The 21,920-nt window shown below is 37.3% G+C and overlaps 2 protein-coding genes across 9 annotated transcripts in view; both read right to left on the reverse strand.

The window, feature by feature from the left end:
• The window catches only part of SMARCC1 (SWI/SNF related, matrix associated, actin dependent regulator of chromatin subfamily c member 1), a 195,822-nt gene that overhangs the window by 160,469 nt on the left and 13,433 nt on the right, over positions 1-21,920 (reverse strand). The window lies entirely within an intron of this gene.
• On the reverse strand, positions 565-20,054 carry LOC134390843 (oxysterol-binding protein-related protein 9-like). Its single transcript, XM_063114621.1, has 2 exons — positions 20,035-20,054; positions 565-3,399 (listed from the first exon to the last, which is right to left on the reverse strand). The coding sequence occupies exons 1-2, from the start codon at positions 20,052-20,054 to the stop codon at positions 1,173-1,175; spliced, it is 2,247 nt and encodes a 748-aa protein (XP_062970691.1). The 3' UTR covers positions 565-1,172.

Below are 21,920 nucleotides of genomic sequence, written 5' to 3' on the forward strand. Positions count from 1 at the left end.
GAACCAATCGTTCCCTTCACTTTTTAAATAATATGCAAAGGTCAAAAAAGAAACAAATATAGACATAAAATATTTTAGAACTAAAGGATAACAAAAACATTACATATCAGGCCGACCCGTGGCTCATTCGGGAGAGCGTGGTGCTGACAACACCAAGTCAAGGGTTAAGATCTCCTTACTGGTTATCTTTAAAATATATATATATATATATATATATATATATATCAAAATGTATAAATCACAGCAGAAAACCCACATTTCTTTAAAAAAACAACCTGACCATACCTCACACCACACAAAAAAATCAATTTCAAATGTATTATAGTTTATAAATATGAAAAGCAAAACAATAAAGCTGTGAAAAGAAAATACAGTAAAATATATGCATAACTTTGGAGTAGAGAAAAGATTTCTATAAAGGCCACAAAAAGCATTAACAATAAAGAAAAATTTTTATAAATTGCTCTATACCAGGGATTAGGAAACTATGGCCCATGGCCCAAATGCAGCCTACTCTTGATTTTTTTTTTTTTTTTTTTTTTGTTAAAAATTACTTTATGGAGCCTTAAGAAGCACTGAGTATAATTAAACTGTAATCCAGAGTTAGATACAATTTAATAACAGTTCGAATCCAAAATAAAAGGTATTTGAGGTGAGACCATGAAATTTCCTAACACTTTATTTTAATACATTGCAATAATTTTCTAAAACAATTCTGAGAATGAATATTTACAGTAGATGCAGTACTTCTGAAAAATCTGGCATCAGGTATATTTATAGGTGTTTGTGTGTGCGTGTATATTTATAGAACCCAAGATTATATGAACTAGGAAACAGGTTGGATATCTTAACAGCAGTACTAGAGTGCAGAGTTTGAGACTTGGATTTACAAATGCTTTTCAAAGCATAGGATTTGTTTGGAAAAAGAGCAGATACCTTGTTTTCAAAACCTGAAGTTTTTCTCAGAACTGAAGTCAAAATTGTAACTGCTACAGCAGAAAAAAGGGAAGCTTTTCCTGCTTTAATTGTTCATATGCTTCAGAAAGTCCAGTATCCCTGAGATAGGAACGACTGCAATAAGAAAGGAGTGAATAGGTTCTCCTGAAGGAAGATTGTTGCTTTAATTATGCCTACTGTCCTGGTCATCAGGTGTAAACTTTTCATTTCCCAACCTAATGCTTGGCAGCACCAAGACGTTTCAGTAATGGTTCATCATAAACCCAACATTCTCCATCTTCATGAAACAACCTTGTCTCCCATTGAATTTCCTTCTCCTTCCTTTCTCGGGCTTCTGCTCTTTGTCTTTCTTCAAGTCTGTGTTTTGCTTCAGTTGCTGCATCAATGTCTTTGACTTTTAAGTTAAAAGTGACATCCTTCCAAAGGCAGCGGGATTCATACTCATTCTGATCTTCCAACTTCCTCACTTTCTTCTTGATTATAGGCAACTTTTTGGTATCTACAAAGACTGTATTTTCCCCTGTTCCATATTTTGCATACATTACTCCATTCCATTCCCCTTCAATTGAGCAAAAAGACTTTTTGTCATTTGGAGAAAAAATCTCAGCGGTAATTCTGTGCTTCTTGCCCCCATAGAAAGGTTTTGTGTGGAAGACGATATTTGCACTATAGCCGGTTTTGGAACAATTAATATTACATTCTCCTCCTAATTCCACCCAGGGCACTGTGAGGATAGATCTTCCATAACCATTTGGGAATGTGAGAATGTAATGTTCATCATAGTCTAGACATGAGACACAGCCCTGCCCTATGTTGTGCACCCCAATTGACATCCCAAGGAATTTTGATTTGGTCCAGATATGAGCATTGAATTGTATCTTCTTGTTAAAACACTCAGCATAAAAGGCTGAAATGGGTGGATGATGGGAAACCTGCTCAGCCACAAATGTTACACTGTTTTTGGAAACCCAGGGAACTGGTCCTTCTGAAACTAACTCTGTGTTCTCTTCAGTATCATTTGGTAATGTCCAGTGACACTGAAAGATCTCGCCCAAAATGGGGTTGTATGGCTTTTTGGCAACCGATCCTTTCCTTCCTGCATGAAAGGCTGAGAGGTACCATTTCACAACCTGAACCATTCGATCCCTGGGATCCTTCTGGTCACTAATACTCACAAACAGGTCCGGATGTGCAAAAAAATCAGCATACATTTCTAAAAGAGATCTTCTTTCAAGAATGAATATTGGAAGAACTACCTTAGTAAGATCCATTCCAAGCCTAACCTGTGACAAAAGGTGCATGATAACACTCTTGTGCTCCTCCACTGACCCTGCCTCCCCATCGTCATCTCTATCATCATGTGAATCGAAAAGGTCAGCATCACTTGTTCCATTGGACATGGAAGAATTAAGTGATTCTGTGGTATCTGGGCGCTTTAGACTATTTCCTGAGCTGCTGTGCGTCAAGACTGAGGCAGATCCAGAAGAATCTATTAAGCGCTTTGGGGATGAGCCGCTTTGATGGAATTCATCAGCATCATAGAATTCATCTTCACTGCTAGAATAAGAGAACGCTGGGACTGTATTTGGAGACAAGTTGACATGGCTTGGAGAAGTCAGACTGCTACTAGGTGGTGAATGCCCACTACCTGTACTATTTGGTGTTGGAGTCTGATGATGTCCCAAGGTAGCTAATACAGGTCCAACTGGTAGGGAAGATGGACGCTGCTCTGACTTACACAGCTGAGCAGGTTCTGGAGGTAAGACAGTCTGGGAAGGCATGGTGCTGATCACAGGTTCCAAGGGACTAGGTTGATATATTGCATCTACAGGATTAATAGTACTTTTAGCAATCTGCAGCAACACAATGCAGTGTTTAATTGATTCTACCATGCTATTCGTAGTCTCTTTGAGAGTTTCAATTTTCTTTCTCTGTTCATCATCTTTGCAGTTTTGAAGCTTATCATCAAAAAGCTTCAATTGTTCTATCAAGATTTGTAGGTAAGCGTCAGCCTCTGTAAGTTTCTTATCAAAGTCTTGGACACTAGGAACAAATCCTGAATCCAAACCCTGAAGCTGGAGAGTATGCCGAAGAATTGTTTCCTCTAAGGCATGGATCCACTTCTCTCGCTCATCAGCATCACGAGCCTGGAAATGGAAGGTTTTCTGATCAACAGTTATTGTGAAGGTGCTGTCGTCTTCATCGTCTATACCAATCACAGCTCCTCTGAGTCTAACACATCCTCTGCGAGAGCCTCTCATCATTTTGTCTTTGGACGTGTAGTAGGAGAGCAACCCTGCATTGTAGTCCAGCACAAACCAACGGTACTGCCAGCCCTTCATCACGTTAGTCCATTTGCTCAGCGGCCCTTCCATGATGGACGCCATCTTGAGAGCCGCCAATGACAACAAAAAACCTACTCTTGATTTTTTGTAGATCAAGCTTTACTGCAACAAAGCCATACTTGTTCACTGAAGTGCTTTCTATTGCTACTTTCACACAACAGCAAAAATAAGTAGTTACAACACAGACCCTCTGACCCAAAAAGCCCAAATAGTCAATATCTGTCTGGCCTTTTACAGAAAAAGTTTACTGTTCCCTGCTCTATATTACAATTAAGAACCTCTATTCATCAAAAGACATCACTATAAGAATAAAATATAAACTATCAAGTGGCAGATATTTGTAATATTTGTAAATACTTCTGACAAATGAACCATACACAGAATGCAAAGAAAAGCTCCTTTAAAAAAATGAGAAAGACAGATGACCAAATTAAAAAATGGGTAAAAGATCTGAACGGGCATTTCACTAAAGAGGATAGCCAAATGGTCAAAAAATTTAAAAAGGTGTTCAACTTCATTAACTGTCAGCAACTAAAAAACAATGCAATATCACCAGAAATCTACCAAATAATTTTTTTTAAATGTTTTTAATTCCAAGCATTGGTGAGAAAGTAGATAATTAAGACAATTGTACACTGCTTGAGAGAGTATAAACTGATACAATCATTCTGGAAAACCATTTGACAGTATCTACTAAAGCTGAATATGCACACACTATTACACACCAATTACACTCCTACAAACATAACCAACAGAAAAATCTGTATTTACCAAAAGACATATATAAAAATATTCACAACAGCATTATTTATAATAGCCCTAAGCTGGAATTAACCCCCAAAAGCCCATCAATAGTAGAATGGGTAAATAAATTGTGGTACACTCCCACAATGGCATACGATATATACAATAAGGTTTGGCAAATTATGAAACAGCTCTCCAATTTTTTTAAAAAAATTTTATTGGAACACAGCCACACCCACTTGTTTATGTGTTGTCTATGGCTACTTTCATGCTTCAATAAAGGAGTTTAGTAGTTGTGACAAAGTCCATATGGCCTACAAGCCTAAAATATTTAGGCTTTTTCCCTTTAAGAAAAAATATGCCAGCCCCTGTGCAGCAATTAGAATGAACAAATTACAACTATAAGCAATAACATGGAAGAATTTTACAAATGTAATTGTATTAGTCCGTTGCTGTCGCTTATAACAAAATACACAGAACTGGGTAAATTATAAGAAAATGAGATGTGCTGCTTAGTTTCTCAGGCTGGGAAGTCCAAAGTCCAAGGAACACATCTGGTGCTGGCAACAATGACCCCTCACATTGTAAAATGATGGAGGCACAGACAGCAGAGTGAATAATCTCCTCATTCACTCTCTTTTTAAAGCCCTCAGAACCACACCCCTAACTACCACTATTAGTCCATTCACTACTGCAGAGTCCCACAATCTAATCATCCCTTCAAGGTCCCACCTTTCAATTATCATAATAGGACTTCCCACCCTCAACAGTTACAGTGGGATTTAAGCTTCCAATACATGAACCTTAAGGGACACAATTCAGTCAACACACAGGAGTTAAGGTTTCCCTGTATGCTACAAAAATGAAGTAATGAAAGACAAAGACAGGCTGAACTATTTCAAATTGAGACTAAAGAGACAAAACTAAGTAAAATGTGTGATACTGGTTTGGATCTTATAAAGGACAATTTTAAGACTAGTGACATGTTAAGAAATTATATGGTAGACAATGATACTATATCAATGTCAAATTCCTAAATTTGATCATTGTACTTGCTAAGACATCTCTTGTTCTAAGAAGATCCATGCTACAGTCTAAAGTCTCTACATTTACAGCCTTCCTACTAGATTAGATCCCATAAATATTGACAACTTCCCAAGTAACTTCAAGAGTACAATATTATACCTGTGGTGACTAAGACTAGTGATTCTTCCCCATATATCCTTTTGTTATTTCTTCACAATCCCATATTCTAATCTTTGCTTTCTCCCTCACCCACTCCAGAAAGTCCTATAATTAGCATCGCGTTGGTAAAACAATACTATTCTCAGACACAAAGCATAAAATATGCAGAGTAGGAAGGATCATAACGTTCACTGAATTCAATAGTCTAATGTTTGTCACAGAACCTTTTCGGGAGCAGAGAGCTCAAAAAGAAGCCTATTAAGAAAACATGTTCAAAGTGAAACTTGACAACAGATTCCTCTTAGACTTCCCCATTCGCTCCTCCCCTCCATCTTATCAGTTGCTACAGGTACTCCAAAAGAACAAGTATAAAATCAATTATCAGGTCCAACTCCTTTTCTGGCAACTCTAAGCTCCTTCTTAACTTCATTTTCCAAATGGTTTATTGAATCAAATGAAGAAAACAGATCACTGAGGTGACAGTCCTCCAACTTTCACTCTCCATTACTGACCCAGTTCGTGAGAATCCCTGACATGAGGTCAGTCACACTTGTTGGGTAGAAATTGCAAAGTGTCAGAGAGAGATAGCCTATGGACTGTGACTCATCTAAAATATCCCAAGATAGTACTACCCAGTTCAATCACACTACCTTATGTTAGAAACTGTCTTTCACAACTGAAAGAAAGTTGAGCTGAGAACCGGTACCGTTCAAGCTTTATTAAAGGAAAAGAATCTGCCGGACTGCGCTCAAAGTGACAGGCAGCTCGGGGGCCAGCACCAGGTGTGGGGGTGGTAGAGTTTATATAGTGCGCCAAGAGCTGGCTGATACCATCAAGGAGGGGCATTATGCTAATATGGAAACTATGTAACCAGGGTGGAGAACTGCGCCCTTGCAGAACCAAAAGGTTTTCTGTTTACATCATGAGGCTTCTCGTAAAGGGAAGGGGGGAGGGTTTTAGTGCTGGACTGAAAGACAAGGCCTGTGGCTATTTTGTGCTTGTTGTGTGCACAATGGCACCGGTCACATCCAAAATCCATCAACAACGTATTTTATTCTCAAAGTATTTATATGTATTCTAGCAAAGATACACACAAAAATCTAAGTTCCCATGACAACTTGAAAATAAATTCCAAAAAATTTGAATGATAGTCCCCTTAAAACAGGTGTATCCCTCTCCTCAATGTATCTTCTTTTGAAAACTAATAAACATTTTATTAGTTCTGATAGTTGCTTTAAAATAAATCAGTATTGTGCTTTATATTTTTGTAGATAAATTAAGAAAAGCTAAATTTCAAAGTAAATAAAGTTTGGTTCTCTAGCTAATTTCATTAACAGCCTTCTATTCCTGTCTTTGAGACAGTTACCAACATCACAGCTAAGGCACATCATTCAATAAATAAATACATACAAAACACTTGCAGTGAGTAAGACCAAAGAAGGTAAAAACAAGTCTTATCAATGTTCAATTGATAAAAATTGGCTTTACCTAGAAGGGCATTAAAAGGTTTTGCTTATCCTCGGGTTTGGTTACTGCAGCTATTATTTACACAACCTGCACTGTTGAACATCAACCAAAGAGAAACAGAAGACTTTCTGGTGTCTGGAGGCCTTCCTTAAGAGCTAGAGGTGATGGCAAACTACTATTAAAAATGTTTAAGTAATATATCTGCTTTTCACCTACATTTTTAAGTCTACCAAGAAAACTTTTCAGCTAACTAGACCTAGTCAGGAACTGATTTTCCATGTCTTCAAGTACTACATACTACTTCCACATACCATTTCTCATATGATTTCTCAAAAAGCTTTCATTATCACACATCTTGTGATTCTCACAGCTGCCCCATGGGACCAGTAGAGCAAGAAACACCTTCCCAGAAATGGGAGCACAGATCAAGTGTTTTCCCACAAAGTCACAGAGTACTAGAACATGGCTATTAACTTCTAGCCCAGGAATATTCCTATAATCCCTGGTCTCCAGAAATTGGTTGGGTTGATGCAATTATGTTACATTATTTCAATTTAAGAAATGAATGAGCTTTACTTTAGATAAAATCACTGTGCTTTTAAACTCCATCAGGACTTCTGATTGAAGGCAGATTAAAGAGACCCACATTTAATCTCTAATTCTTCCAAAACCTAAAATGACACATAAAAAGGGGGAAAAATGTTAAAGGAGATATGCTCAGCTAAGTTTCCAGGCCAACCCTCCAGCTGAAAACAACTGGATAAAATACACATAACACCTTCTAACAAAAGTAAATGAAGTGATAAGACAGTAAGAAATATAGGCCAAAATTTAAATGAAAGTGCCAACATGTCAAAGAGGTAAGCAGAGCACTGAAGCTACTTTTGCCCCATGGCATCTGCCAAACCTGAGATTCATTTTTCAGCCTCATAAAGACCAAGGGTATAGAAGAAGGATACAAAGCCCAAGGATGGGGTGTCAAACACAAGACTCACATCCCATAAAACTAGGAGCCTAAAGGGCCATTTCCAAGAAAATCCACACAATCCCATCATTCCTAAGGACTGCAAGAAGTCATCTTGGCACTGGGAATAGCAATGAAAACAAATGAACAAACCAGTAAACAAAAATTATTCCTGATATGGTGTAACCATAAATTAGACCTCATGTAGATCTGCAACCCAAATTCATATCACCCTCACCTACGTGAACCAAAAAAACCTCCAGCTATAAAATTATTTAAAGTGGTACTAGGAAGGTGAAGATCCTGGATGTGAATATAGAATGTACAATCCAACTCTGCTCAAGTTCAGCTGAACAATCATATACATGAAACTCAATAAGCCACACCTGGCTCTTGGCTTACTTAGTATTTGCAGAAGGATACAGGACAGGAAACGTTATTATATCCTCACAGCAGTCCAGGGGTGATTCGCCATCATTTTCCTCCCCCCACACGACAATTTAGGTGTAAGGGAAGGACTCCATGTAGGCAACCATCCAACCCCAGAAGAAAGAAATTCCCTTGCAATAGCTTCCAGGAGTACTGGATGTACTCAGTTGAGCCACACCTCTCTTAGGGAAGTCCAAAGCTTTGACTTCCCATGAGGTTTTTAGATAACTCATAGTAATTCCATTCCACATACACTTTACTAATCAGGGCAATTTTTACCATAAAGCAATGTCACTTGGTAATACAGCTGATATGAATATTTCATCTTTATGAGGTTTCCAAAGAAAGAATGTTAAAAAAGAGTTAACCAAGGTCATTGTCCCATGGAGAAAACAAAGGTTTTATCAACCCTTTACTCACAGACTGTATGCTAGATAATGATGTTGTCAATATTAAATTTCTTGAATTTAATAACTAAATTGTGGTTATGAAGGAAAGTGTTCTTGTTTTGGGAGACTACATGTAAAGTATTTAGGAGTAAAGTTTCATAATGTCTGCAACATACTCTGAAAGGATTCAAAGAAAAAAAGTATGTGCAAAGATACAGAGATAAAGCAAATATGCCAAAATGTTAACAACTGTAAAATCAAAACATGGATATACAGGTGTTCACTGTACTATTCTTTCAATTTCTCTATAAACTTCAAATAAATTAAAAGAGGAGAATCTCCCATGTAGAAAACTTCTGGGAGATGGCAGAGACAAAAAAAAAAAAAGAAAGAAAAGAAAAATTCTAAGTAATTTATATAGATACTCCACCCTCAAACACAGCTCCCCACTTCTTAAGTGTGGGCTAAACACGACTTCCAAAGACAGCAGTATGGAAATGAGGGTAAAAGAGAAACCTGACAAACACTACCTCAGCCAGGTGATCGAGATTAATTAACATCAACAGTAATAAGTAATGTTGATAGTATATATCCTTGATATAATGTGATGAAAACTGCACTTTACGATCTTCCTCCCAAAAACCTATAACCCCAGTATAATCATGAGAATATATCAGACAAATTCCAATAGGGGAACAACCTACAAGATACCTGATCAGTACTTCTTAAAACTGACAAGGTCAGCAATAATAAGGAAAACCTAAGAAACAGTGGCAGCTAAGGGGAGGCTAAGGCAACATGGCAACTAAATGTAACGGGGTATCCTGAATGGAAATCTGGAATAGATAACATCAGGAAAAAACAAGTAAATCCCAATAAGCTATGGACTTTAGTTAATAATAATGTAATCAAAATTGGTTCATTAACTGAAACAAATGTACCACACTAATGTAAAATGTTAATAATAAGAAAACTACATCTCAGATATATAAGAACTCTCTGTACTATCTTAATTTTACTGTAAATCTAAACCTTTTCTATAAAATAAATTCTACAAAAAAAATAAATAAATAAAATGCTATGGATGAGAGAGCTGGTCAGTTAGCACAGTTGGTTAGAGTACGGTATTATGTAACACTAAAGCCAAGGGTTCAGATCCCTGTACGAGCCAGCTGCGAAAAAAGAAAAAAAAAAGTTGCTATGGATGGTTTCTGGTTACAATAAGGCAGTGTAATCCCCCTACAACCCAGTCTACCCTGATAACTACAAACTCTGATCAAAATCAAAAAGGTACCTGAAGACAGTGGGAAGTAAACAAAAGCAAACAAATCATGGAGAAAAATGATGCACACAGGAGTGATTTTTCAGTTTTCCCCTGTGGCTGTGTCCTCAGTGTTAGCCACATTTGTAGACCTGAGAAGCACAGATAGCTAAAATTTTCATAGAAATCCTAGTCTTTTGGGTCAGAAAAACTACAAAAGACAGACTAAATGGGCTGAGCCGCAATAAAAAAACCCTTTAAGGGAGAAGATGGAAAAGGGGACTGTCCTAATTCTACATATTAACCAGCACAAATCCCAGTTTAACCCTGGAAACATACATGCATAGGACAAACCGAAACCAGCATAAGAGAGGCTTAAAGAACTGAACTAAGGTTTGAACCACAGCCCACAGAAGGCAAAACTGAACTTAGATTCTAAATCTAAACAAGCTGAGTGCCTGCTAAAACAAAGCATTAAGATCCTCTACAGGACTATAACATAACTCAAAATCTACATAACCGTTACACTGTACAGAGCATAATCCAAAATAACTCAACATACTAAAGCCAAGTAAATGTGATCCATTCTCAACGGAAAGAGACAAAAAAAAAAAAAAAGAAAGAAAGAAAGAAAAAGAAAACCAGATCCCAAAATGACCCAGATTTAGAATTAATAGATTAAGAACTTTAAACATGTAACTATGCTCCATGAGATAAATATATATATATATATACCTGAAGCAAATGAAGGAACAGAATATGATATCATATATATTAATATATGTAATATATATATATATAAAATATCTGAAACAAAAAATTAAATGTAGGCTGGCCAGCTAGCTCAGTTGGTTAGAGTATGGTGTTTTAACACCAAGGTCAAGGGTTCAGAACCCTGCACCAGCCAGCTGCCACAAAAAAAAAAAAAGAAAAAATCTTTTTACATGTATAGCATATAGGGATGACAGAGGAAAGAGTCAGTGAATTTAAAGATGAATAGAAATTATTCAATATGAAGAACAAAGAGAAAAGTAATTGAACCAAAAAAAAAAAAAAAAAACTGAGTTTCTGGGACCTGTGATACAGTGTCAAAATATCTGAAACAAATTTAATTGGAATCTCAGGAGAGGAGAACAAGACTGAAGGCAAAAACAATGGCCAAAACCATCCCACATCAAAATCATCCCATATTAAAACCTCCCCACATTTGGTAAAAGACATACATTCATTGAACTCCAAACAAGACAAAAAATTGTAAATGCCTACATACATCATAAACAAGCTAATAACAGCCATAGATGAAGAAAAAAATCTTGAAAGCGGCCAGAGAAAAGGGATGCATTACATACAGGGGAAAAAACGATTGAAATGACAACAAATTTCTTAGTAAAAGCAATGGAGAACGGAATACAATGAAAGATTTTTAAAGTACCAAAAGAAATAAAGTGCCAATCAGAATTCTATATCCAACCAAACTACCCTTCAAAAATGGAGGCAAACCGATACTGGGCCAGCTGCCAAAAAAAAAAAAGGGAATACATCTTCTGATGAAAGTTAAACTAAGATAATTTGTGGCCCAAAGACCAACAAAGCAATACAAGAAATGATAAAGGAAGCTCTTCAGGCAGCAGGGAAACAATACCAAATGGATATCTTGGATTTGCAGAAAAGAACAGACAGTAATGGAAAGAGTAAACACCTGAGTAAATACAAAGCATTATGTTTATCCTCTTAAGATTCTTAAGACTACTAGACAAAGCCTTTAAATCAAAGGGGAAAAAAAAGATTCTTAAGACATGTGACCACGTAAACCAAGGGTCAGCAAACTAAGACCTATAGTCCAAATCCATCCCACTAACTATTTTTGTAAATAGTTAAACTGGAATACAACCATGCTCATTCGTTTTCAAATTATCAATAGATGGCTGCGTTCATGCTACAATGTGAGAGTTGGGTACTTACAACAAAGATTGTGTGGCCTGCAAAGCATAAAATATTTACTGTCTGGGCCTTTACAGAAAAAAACTTCTGAACTCTAGTTTAAAGCAAAAAAATTTTAACAATGCCTGGTGAAGTTTTCAGTTCATGTAAATCCAACACATATGACAACTGTAACATAAAAGGTGGAAGGAGAAATGGTAGAAGTATCTGTATGATCAAGGCAGTTCAAATTTAAGTAATTAAAGTGAAAAGTCCAGTATATATATTATGATCCCTAGAGCTACCACAAAAAAAAAGATAAAGAGATAGCTAAAATGTCAATAAATAAACTAAAATAGAATACTGGAAGGCCGGCCCGTGGCTCACTCGGTAGAGTGCGGTGCTGATCACACCAAGGCCACGGGTTCGGATCCTATATAGGGATGGCTGGTTTGCTCACTGGCTGAGCATGGTGCTGACAACACCAAGCCAAGGGTTGAGATCCCCTTACCGGTCATCTTTAAAAAAAAAAAAAAAAATACAGGAGAAAAAATTCAAACAACCCCAAAGAAAGCATGAAAGAGGGAACAAAAGGACAAAACACAGTGTAGAAACAGAAAACAAAAAATAGTACATCTAAATCCACCCACACCAATAATAAGAGTGTTTATAGTCTAATCTTTTGAATTAAAAGGAAGAAATTGTTAGAGTGAAAAATAAAAAAGGAAGACCCAACCATAAACTACCTAGAAGAGACATTCCTGAAATATGAAGACATAGACAAGTTGGAAAAAGATACACCTTCCACACAGTAAGCATAAGAAGGCTGGAGTAACTTCTTTATATTAGATAATAAAATAGATATCAAGACAAAAATTATTACCAGACATAGGGATAATTCACAACAATAAAAGAGGGAGTTAATTATAAATATTCATAGGCCTAATAACATAACTTCAAAATACAGGAGCAAAAAATACCAGAATTAAAGAGAGAGGGAAATTATAATCACAGTAGGAATTTTAACATCCTGCCTCAGCAATACCAAATCTAGGACCTCCCCCCCGAAAAAAATCAGTAAAATCACTGACCTGAATATCATTATCAACCCCTGTGATATAACTGACTTTTGTAGAATACTGTATTCACCAACTATATTAAACACATTACTTTCAAAGACACATGGTACATTCATCAAGATAGACCAGATAGGACAATACAGAAGGTGAAAAGAGTAACACAATGCAGGGGTTGGGGTTCCTCCACCAAAACAAATAATGAGCTCACAAGAACTGTGTAAATCAATTATTTTGCCAATCTGGAGTCTAGCCAAACTTAATGCAGCATCCGTGAGAGTCACAAAGATGTTGTAACAACATATAGCAAAGAATAAAGTCTTTGTAAAAGCTGTCTGGAAAATTCATTAAACAAAAGAATAACTGCAGCCTTTATCAAGCAACAGCAACAATCCCTGGAGAGGGGGAAGAATATGATTACCAGAGTTACCACATTACAATATTCAAGATGTTTAGTTCTCAACAAAAAACTTACAAAGCATACAAAGAAACAGCAAAGTACAGCTCATTCACAGGGGAAAAAAAGGAAACTGACACAAACCATCTCTGAGGAAAGAAAAAAGAATAAAGGAAAATGAACAGAGGCTAAGGGAACTACAGAACACTATTAACTGTACCCATATACACATTATGGGAATCCCAAAAGGAGAAGAAAGAGACAGAAACAATTTTGAAGAAATATGGCCAAAAACATCCCAAATTTGATGAAAAACATAAATTTATACATCGACAAAGCTTAAAACTCCAAGCAGGATAAAGAGATCCACACCAAGGTAAATTATAATCAAATTGATGAAAGCCAAAATCAAAAAGAGAATCTTAAAAGCAGCAAGAGAACAAGTCATCATATACAAGACACTCTCAATAAGATTATCAGCCAATTTCTCACCAGATACCACGGGGATAAAAGACAATGAGAGGGGCCGAGCCCGTGGTGCACTCGGGAGAGTGCAGCGCTGGGAGCGCCGCGATGCTCCCGCCACGGGTTCGGATCCTATATAGGAATGGCCAGTGCACTCACTGGCTGAGTGCCGGTCACGAAAAAACGACAAAAAAAAAAAAATGAAGAAATTAAGATACCTCAAATGAGGGCCAACCGCACTTGGGAGAGTGCAGCACTGGGAGCGCAGTGGCGCTCCCGCCGCGCAGATTCGGATCCTACATAGGGATGGCCAGTGCGCTCACTGGCTGAGCGCAGTGCGGACGACACCAAGCCAAGGGTTGCGATCCCCTTAACGATCACAAAAAGGACCAAAAAAAGATACCCCAAATGAATAAATGCTAAGTCACTAGTATACCACCCCTACAAGAAAAGCAAAAGAAAGTCCTTCAGGATGAAACAAAAGGAGACTGGACCTTAACTCAAACCCAAAGAAATGAGAATCAGTGGAAGAAATAACTACTCAGGTTATTAAACTAGTATTGTTGGAGGTTTTTTTGGTATGTAAATCCTCTTTTTGTTTCCTACATGATTTAAAAGGTAAATGCATAAAACAATAATCATAAACCCACCTATATTAACGGACACATAATGTATAAAAATATAATTTCTGATAATAACATGGGGAGGATGAAGTTGGGAAGGAGCCGAGTTAATACATCCTACTGAAGCTAAATTTATATCAATAAAACTGGATTGTTATAAATTTAGTATATAACTCTAATGCCCATAGTAACCAATAAGAAAATAATTTTAAAATATATATTTTTTAAAAAATGAAAATTAAGAAGGAATCAAAATGGTACACTAGAAAAAAAATCAAAATCAAACACAAAATGAGGAAGCATCAGTTGGTTAGAGCGTGGTGCTGACAACACCAAGGTCCTGTGCTGGCCAGCCACAAAAAAAAAATTAATTGATTAATTAAAAACTTTTGCCCTATGAAAGACACTGTAAAGAGAATGAGAAGCCAGAGACTGTGAGAAAATATTTGCAAAAGATTATCAAATAAAGGACTGGTATCCAAAATATACAAAAACTCTTAAAACTTAACAATAAGAATACCATTTTAAATATAGGCAAAAGACCTGAACGGACACCTCATCAAAGATATAGTGATGGTAAATAAGCATATGAAAAGATGCTCAATATCGTATGTCACAGGGAGCTGGCAAAGTAAAACAAGGAGATACCACTACACACCTATTAGAATAGCCAGAGTCCAAAACACTGACAACACCAAATGCGGGAGAGGATGTTTGGAAAAAGGAACTCTCACTCACTGCTGGTGGGAATGCAAAATGGTATAGCCACTTCAGAAGACGGTAATTTCTTACAAAACTAAACATACTTTTACCATACAATCTAATAATCGTGTTCCTTGGTATTTACCCAAGGAGTTGAAAACTTATGTCCACACAAAAACCTGCACATGGATGTATACAGCAGTTTTATTCATAATTGCCAAAACATGGAAGCAACCAAGATGGCCTCTAGTAAGTGAATGGATAAACTGCAGTTTGTCACCCCAGGATCCAGATAATCGATTATTACTCAACGCCAAAAAAAAAAAAAATGTGAGCTATCAAGCCTTAAAAATACTTTAAGTGCATATCACTAAGTGAAAGAAACCAACCCAAAAGACTATGTACCATATGAGTCAACTATATGACACTCAGAAAAGGTCTATACTATAGAGACAGTAAAATGATCAATGGTTGCCAGGGATTAGGGAGTAGAGAGACATAAAAGTCACAGCGCAAAGGATTTTTAGGGTAATGAAATTATTCTGTATGTTCCTATACTGGTATATACATGTCATTATATACACTTGCCAAAACCCATACAGTGTACAACATCAAACACGAACCCTAACGAAAATGACGGACTTTGGGTGATAATGATGTGTCAGTGTAACAAATGTACCATTCTTGTGGGGTATTCTGATAGTGAGGAAGGCTGTGCATATGTGGGAGCAGGGGTTATATGGGAAAAACTGTATAGTCTGCTCAATTTTGCTGTGAATCTAAACCTGATTTATAAAACAAACTCTATTAGACCGAAAGAAGGAAATAGACACTAATACCATAATAGCAGGGGACCTGAACACCCCACTGTCAATATTGTACAGATCATCTAGGCAAAGAATCAGCAGAGAAACACAAGATCTAAACAATAACTCTAGACCAATTGGAATTGGCAGATATCTACAGAACATTCCATCCAACAACCTCAGAATATTCATTCTTCTCATCAGCACATGGATCATTCTCCAGGATAGATCACATATTAGATCATAAGTCAAGCCTCAATAAATTCAAAAAAATTGGAATTATCCCATGTATTTTCTCAGACCATAATGGATTAAAACTAGAAATCAATAACAAACGAAATTCTGGAAACTATACAAACACATGGAAATTAAACAGCATTCTACTTAATGACATATGGGTCCAAGAAGAAATCAAGCAGGAAATCAAAAACTTTATTGAAACTAATGAAAATAATGATACATCATACCAAAACCTGTGGGATACTGCAAAAGCAGTATTAAGGGGAAAATTAATTGCATTAAATGCTCACCTCAGAAGAATGGAAAGATGGCAAGTGAACAACCTAACACTTCACCTTAAAGATCTAGAAAAACAAGAACAATCCAAACCTAAAGTTAGCAGACAGAAGGAAATCATTAAGATCAGAGCAGAACTGAATGAAATTGAAACCCAAAAAACAATTCAAAAGATCAATGAATCAAAAAGTTGGTTTTTTGAAAAGATAAATAAAATTGACAAACCATTAGCATGGCTAACAAAAAAAGAAGAGAGAAGACTCAAATAACAAAAATTAGAAATGAAAAAGGTGATATTACAACTGATTCATCTGAAATACTAGGAATCATTCGAGACTACTATAAACAACTATATGCCAACAAGTTTGAAAATCTGGAGGAAATGGATAAATTTCTGGACACACACAAGCTCCCAAAACTGAGCCACGAAGATGCAGAAAATCTGAACAGACCAATAACAATAAAGGAGATTGAAGCTGTTATCAGAAAGCTCCCAACAAAGAAAAGCCCAGGACCAGATGGATTCACAGCAGAATTTTACCAAACATTCAAAGAGGAATTGACACCGATTCTTTACAAACTATTCCAAAAGATTGAAACGGACGCAAGTCTCCCGAACTCTATGAAGCAAACATCATCCTGATACCCAAACCAGGTAAAGATATCACGAAAAAAGAAAACTACAGGCCGATATCCTTGATGAATATAGATGCAAAAATCCTCAGTAAAATACTAGCAAACAGAATACAGCAACACATACGTAAAATTATTCACCACGATCAAGTGGGATTCATCCCAGGGATGCAAGGTTGGTTCAACATACGCAAATCAATAAATGTGATACACCATATTAATAAAATCAAACACAAGGACCATATGATCATCTCTATAGATGCCGAAAAAGCATTTGATAAAATTCAACACTCATTCATGACAAAGACCCTCTATAAGTTAGGTATAGACGGAAAGTATATCAACGTAATCAAAGCCTTATATTATAAACCCACCGCCAATATCATCCTGAATGGGGAAAAGCTGAAAGCTTTTCCTTTAAGAACAGGAACTAGACAAGGATGCCCACTCTCACCACTCCTATTCAACATAGTGTTAGAAGTACTAGCCAGAGCAATCAGAGAAGAGAAGGAAATAAAGGGCATCCAGATTGGGAAAGATGAAGTCAAACTGTCCCTGTTTGCAGATGACATGATCCTATATATCAAACAGCCTAAAGTCTCTACAAAAAAACTCTTGGAGGTGATAAATGAATTCAGCACAGTAGCAGGATACAAAATCAACACACAAAAATCAGTAGCATTTCTATTCTCCAAAAGTGAACATGCAGAAAGAGAAATCAAGAAAGCCTGCCCATTTACAATAGCCACCAAAAAAATAAAATTCTTAGGAATTGAGTTAACCAAAGAGGTGAAAAATCTCTATAATGAGAACTACAAACCACTGCTGAGAGAAATTAGAGAGGATACAAGAGGATGGAAAGATATCCCATGCTCTTGGATTGGAAGAATCATCATAGTGAAAATGTCCATACTACCCAAAGTGATATACAAATTTAATGCAATCCCCATCAAAATTCCAATGACATTTTTCTCAGAAATGGAAAAAACTATCCAGACATTTATATGGAATAACAAAAGACCACGCATAGCCAAAGCAATGCTGAGCAAAAAAAAAATAAAGCTGGAGGCATAACACTACCTGACTTTAAACTATACTACAAAGCTATAATAACCAAAACAGTATGGTACTGGCATAAAAACAGACACACTGACCAATGGAATAGATTAGAGAATCCAGAAATCAACCCACACACCTACAGCTATCTGATCTTTGACAAAGGCACCAAGCCTATACACTGGGGAAGAGGCTGCCTCTTTAGCAAATGGTGCTGGGAGAACTGGATATCTATATGCAGGAGAATGAAACTAGACCCACACCTTTCACCATACACTAAAGTCAACTCAAAATGGATTAAAGAATTAAATATAAACCCTGAAACAATAAAACTTCTTAAAGAAAACATAGGAGATACACTTCAGGAAATAGGACTGGACAGAGACTTCATGAATACGACCCCAAAAGCACAGGAAACCAAAGGAAAAATAAACAAATGGGATTATATCAAATTAAAGAGCTTCTGCACAGCAAAAGAAACAATTAACACAGTTAAAAGACAACCAACAGAGTGGGAGAAAATATTTGCAAAATATACATCTGACAAAGGATTAATATCCAGAATATATAAGGAACTCAAACAACTTTACAATAAAAAGCAAGCAACCCAATTAAAAAATGGGCAAAAGAGCTAAGTAGGCATTTCTCTAAGGAAGATATACAAATGGCCAACAGACATATGAAAAAATGCTCAACATCACTCAGCATCCGGGAAATACAAATCAAAACCACACTGAGATACCATCTAACCCCAGTTAGGATGGCTAAAATCCAAAAGACCCTGAACGATAAATGCTGGCGAGGTTGCGGAGAAAAAGGAACTCTCATACATTGTTGGTGGGACTGCAAAATGGTGCAGCCTCTATGGAAAATGTTACGGAGGTTCCTCAAACAATTGCAGATAGATCTACCATACGACCCAGCTATCCCACTGCTGGGAATATACCCAGAGGAATGGAAATCATCAAGTCGAAGGTATACCTGTTCCCCAATGTTCATCGCAGCACTCTTTACAATAGCCAAGAGTTGGAACCAGCCCAAATGTCCATCATCAGATGAGTGGATACGGAAAATGTGGTATATCTACACAATGGAATACTACTCAGCTATAAAAAAGAATGAAATACTGCCATTTGCAACAACATGGATGGACCTTGAGAGAATTATATTAAGTGAAACAAGTCAGGCACAGAAAGAGAAATACCACATGTTCTCACTTATTGGTGGGAGCTAAAAATAAATAAATAAATTCACACACACACACACACACACACAAACTGGGGGGGGGAGACATAACAACTATAATTCCTTGAAGTTGATACTACAAGCAAACAGAAAGGACATTGTTGGGAGGGAGTGGGGAGAGGGAGGAGGGAGGGAGGTTTCGGTAATGGGCCACAGTAATCAACCACATTGTATATCGACAATATAAAATTAAGAAAAAGTAAAAAAATAAAATAAAATAAAATTACAGTAATCAAAAGTTTAGTATTAGCAAAAATATGGATATTTAGATCAACAGGAGAAAATAGAGTGCACATAGAGATTCATGCATATAAGGTCAACTGATTTTCAACAAAGGTGACAAGGTAATTCAAAGAGAAAAGAAAGTCTTTTCAACTGATGTTAGAACAATGGATATCCATCAGTATTGAAAAAAGTGAAATTGGCTAGTCAAATAGCTCAATTGGTTAGAGCACGGTGCTGATAACACTACAGTCCATGGTTCAGCCACCAAACATAAATTAACTTCATTTAAAAAGAAAAAGAAAAAGAAAGTGAACCTCAGGCCTTACCTCATACTATATGTATAAATTAACTCAAAATACATAAAACCTAAATCCATAATATAAAACTTCTAGAAGAAAATACAGGACAGTCTGTGTGCTATTGTTTGAATATCTGTCCCCTCTGAAACTCATGTTGAAATTTAATCCACAATGTAACATTATTAAGGGGTGGAGCCTTTAAGAGGTGATTGGGTCATGAGGGCTCTGATGAATGGGTTATCACAGGAGTGGGTTAGTTATCACCATAGTGGGTCTGTTATAAAAGCCAGGTTGACTCTATCTCTTTGGCTCTCACTCTTGCTCTCTCACCCTGTGATGCCTTTCACCATGTTATGACATAGCACAAAGCTCTCACCAGACACTAACCAGATGTGGCCACCCAATCTTGGACTTCCCATCTCCAGAACTGTAAGAAATAAACCTCCTTTCTTTAAACTACCCAGTCTCGGGTATTGTTGTAACAACAAAAAATGGACTAAGACACTGTGACTTGGGGGTATGCAAAGATTTCTTAGAACACAAAAAGCACAAATCACAAATTCTGATGAACTGAACTTCACCAAAATTTAAAAACTTTTGCTCTTGGAATGATACTGTTAAGAAAACAAAAAGGCAAATCACAGACAAGGAGGAAATACTTGCGCTGTATATATCATAAAGAACTTGTATCCAGAATATATAAAAACTTTAAAAATTCAATATAAAGACAAAGAACTGTGCATAAAGTAATTAATAACACAGTAGGCCTCATATTACTATCATTAATAAGAACTAATTTCAAGGTTAGCACTTGACTGGCATCTAAAAATTTGACTCCATGTGTTCCAAGTCAAAGGTTAATTGGTAAGAAGGGTGGTTCACTCTGCCTAGACTGTTTGTGCAAACAATGTGATTTATGATGAATATATGCATTCCTCCTGGGAGTCTGAAATTTTGTATAAGCTAGGTAGAAGGTACCTATGCAACCATTCCCCACTAAAAACCTTGGGCCTGAGTCTTTAATGAGCTTCCCCGGGCAGAATCATGTGTTGCCACATTTTCATGACTGGGGGAAGGAAGCCTACACATGGCTTCCCCCATCTGTGTCTTTTTTCCTCATGACCCAGCTGTGTATACTTATTACACTGCTGTAACAAATCTTATTGGTAAGTACAACAAAATGCTGAGTTCTGTGGTCCTTCTAGTGAATCTCTGAATATAGAGGTTGTCTTGAAGACCAAACAAAAAAATTTATTTGGATAGACAACTCACAAAAGATGTACAAATACCCAGCAAACACACAAACAGATGTTCAACATTATTAAGAAAATGCAAATTAAAACTGCAGTGAGGACCTTCTGGTCAAGATGGCAGAATAGATGGTCCCCAGAATCACTCTCTCCCACAAATCAACCAATTTACAACTATAAAAAAGCAACGACAACCAAGTTGGGGCCACTAGAGCTCAGGGGAAGAGGAGGAGAGGCCGACAGAGTGCATGAAGGTAAGAGAAGCCACGATGAGAGAAAGAAAAAAACCTCTTGGACCATTTGGAGCTCCAGCCACATCCAGGCTGGAGCTGCTGAGTGCATGGAGCAAGAGCCGGCAAAAGCCGCAGCCGTGCCCTCCAGATGGAAGTTGCTTGGAGGTGCGAGAGGAGAAGAGGGACTTGCCAACCCCTGGGCCAGCAAGACCACTAATAGGGTTCCTGTGGATTCACACAGGAGTGAGGAGCCACAAAAACCAAGGAAAAGGAGCCACTCAGAGGCCGGTGAATCATTGCAAGGGACCGGCACACGGCCCGTCCCATAGGAAGTGGAGTGGTTTTTTTTGTTTTCAAAAAAATGACCAGTAAGGGGATCTTAACCCTTGACTTGGTGTTGTCAGCACCACACTCTCCCAAGTGAGCCACGGGCTGGCCCCATGGGAACTGTTTGCAGCATGGGCAGTGGGGGAGATGGGCCCACCGGGAGAACACTGGGGCACAGCAAGGACAGCTGATCTGCACCCCTATCAGCAAAGGACCACTCAGAGGAGACAGGTCAGGAATACAGAACTACAGGGGGTACAGTTTGATGAAAAGACTCAGGCCCAGACCAGAGTTTCCACACAACCCGAGTGTACTGGATCTCATGAGAACTATAAAGTCAACCATTAAAACTTGAGCTGCACAAAAAGCCTTCCCTAGGGAAACAGCAGCAAAGCAGCAATCTAGC

The sequence above is a fragment of the Cynocephalus volans genome, chromosome 11 (assembly GCF_027409185.1).
Source record: "Cynocephalus volans isolate mCynVol1 chromosome 11, mCynVol1.pri, whole genome shotgun sequence".
NCBI lineage: Eukaryota > Metazoa > Chordata > Mammalia > Dermoptera > Cynocephalidae > Cynocephalus > Cynocephalus volans.

Bases quoted from the DNA above. Each gene is read 5' to 3' on its own strand.
- LOC134390843 (XM_063114621.1), bottom strand. From the start codon at position 20,054: ATGGTGAAAGGCATCACAGG. The intron at 3,400-20,034 runs GTGAGAGAGCAA...GTTGCAGTAAAG, and splicing joins ATGGTGAAAGGCATCACAGG to CTTGATCTACAAAAAATCAA.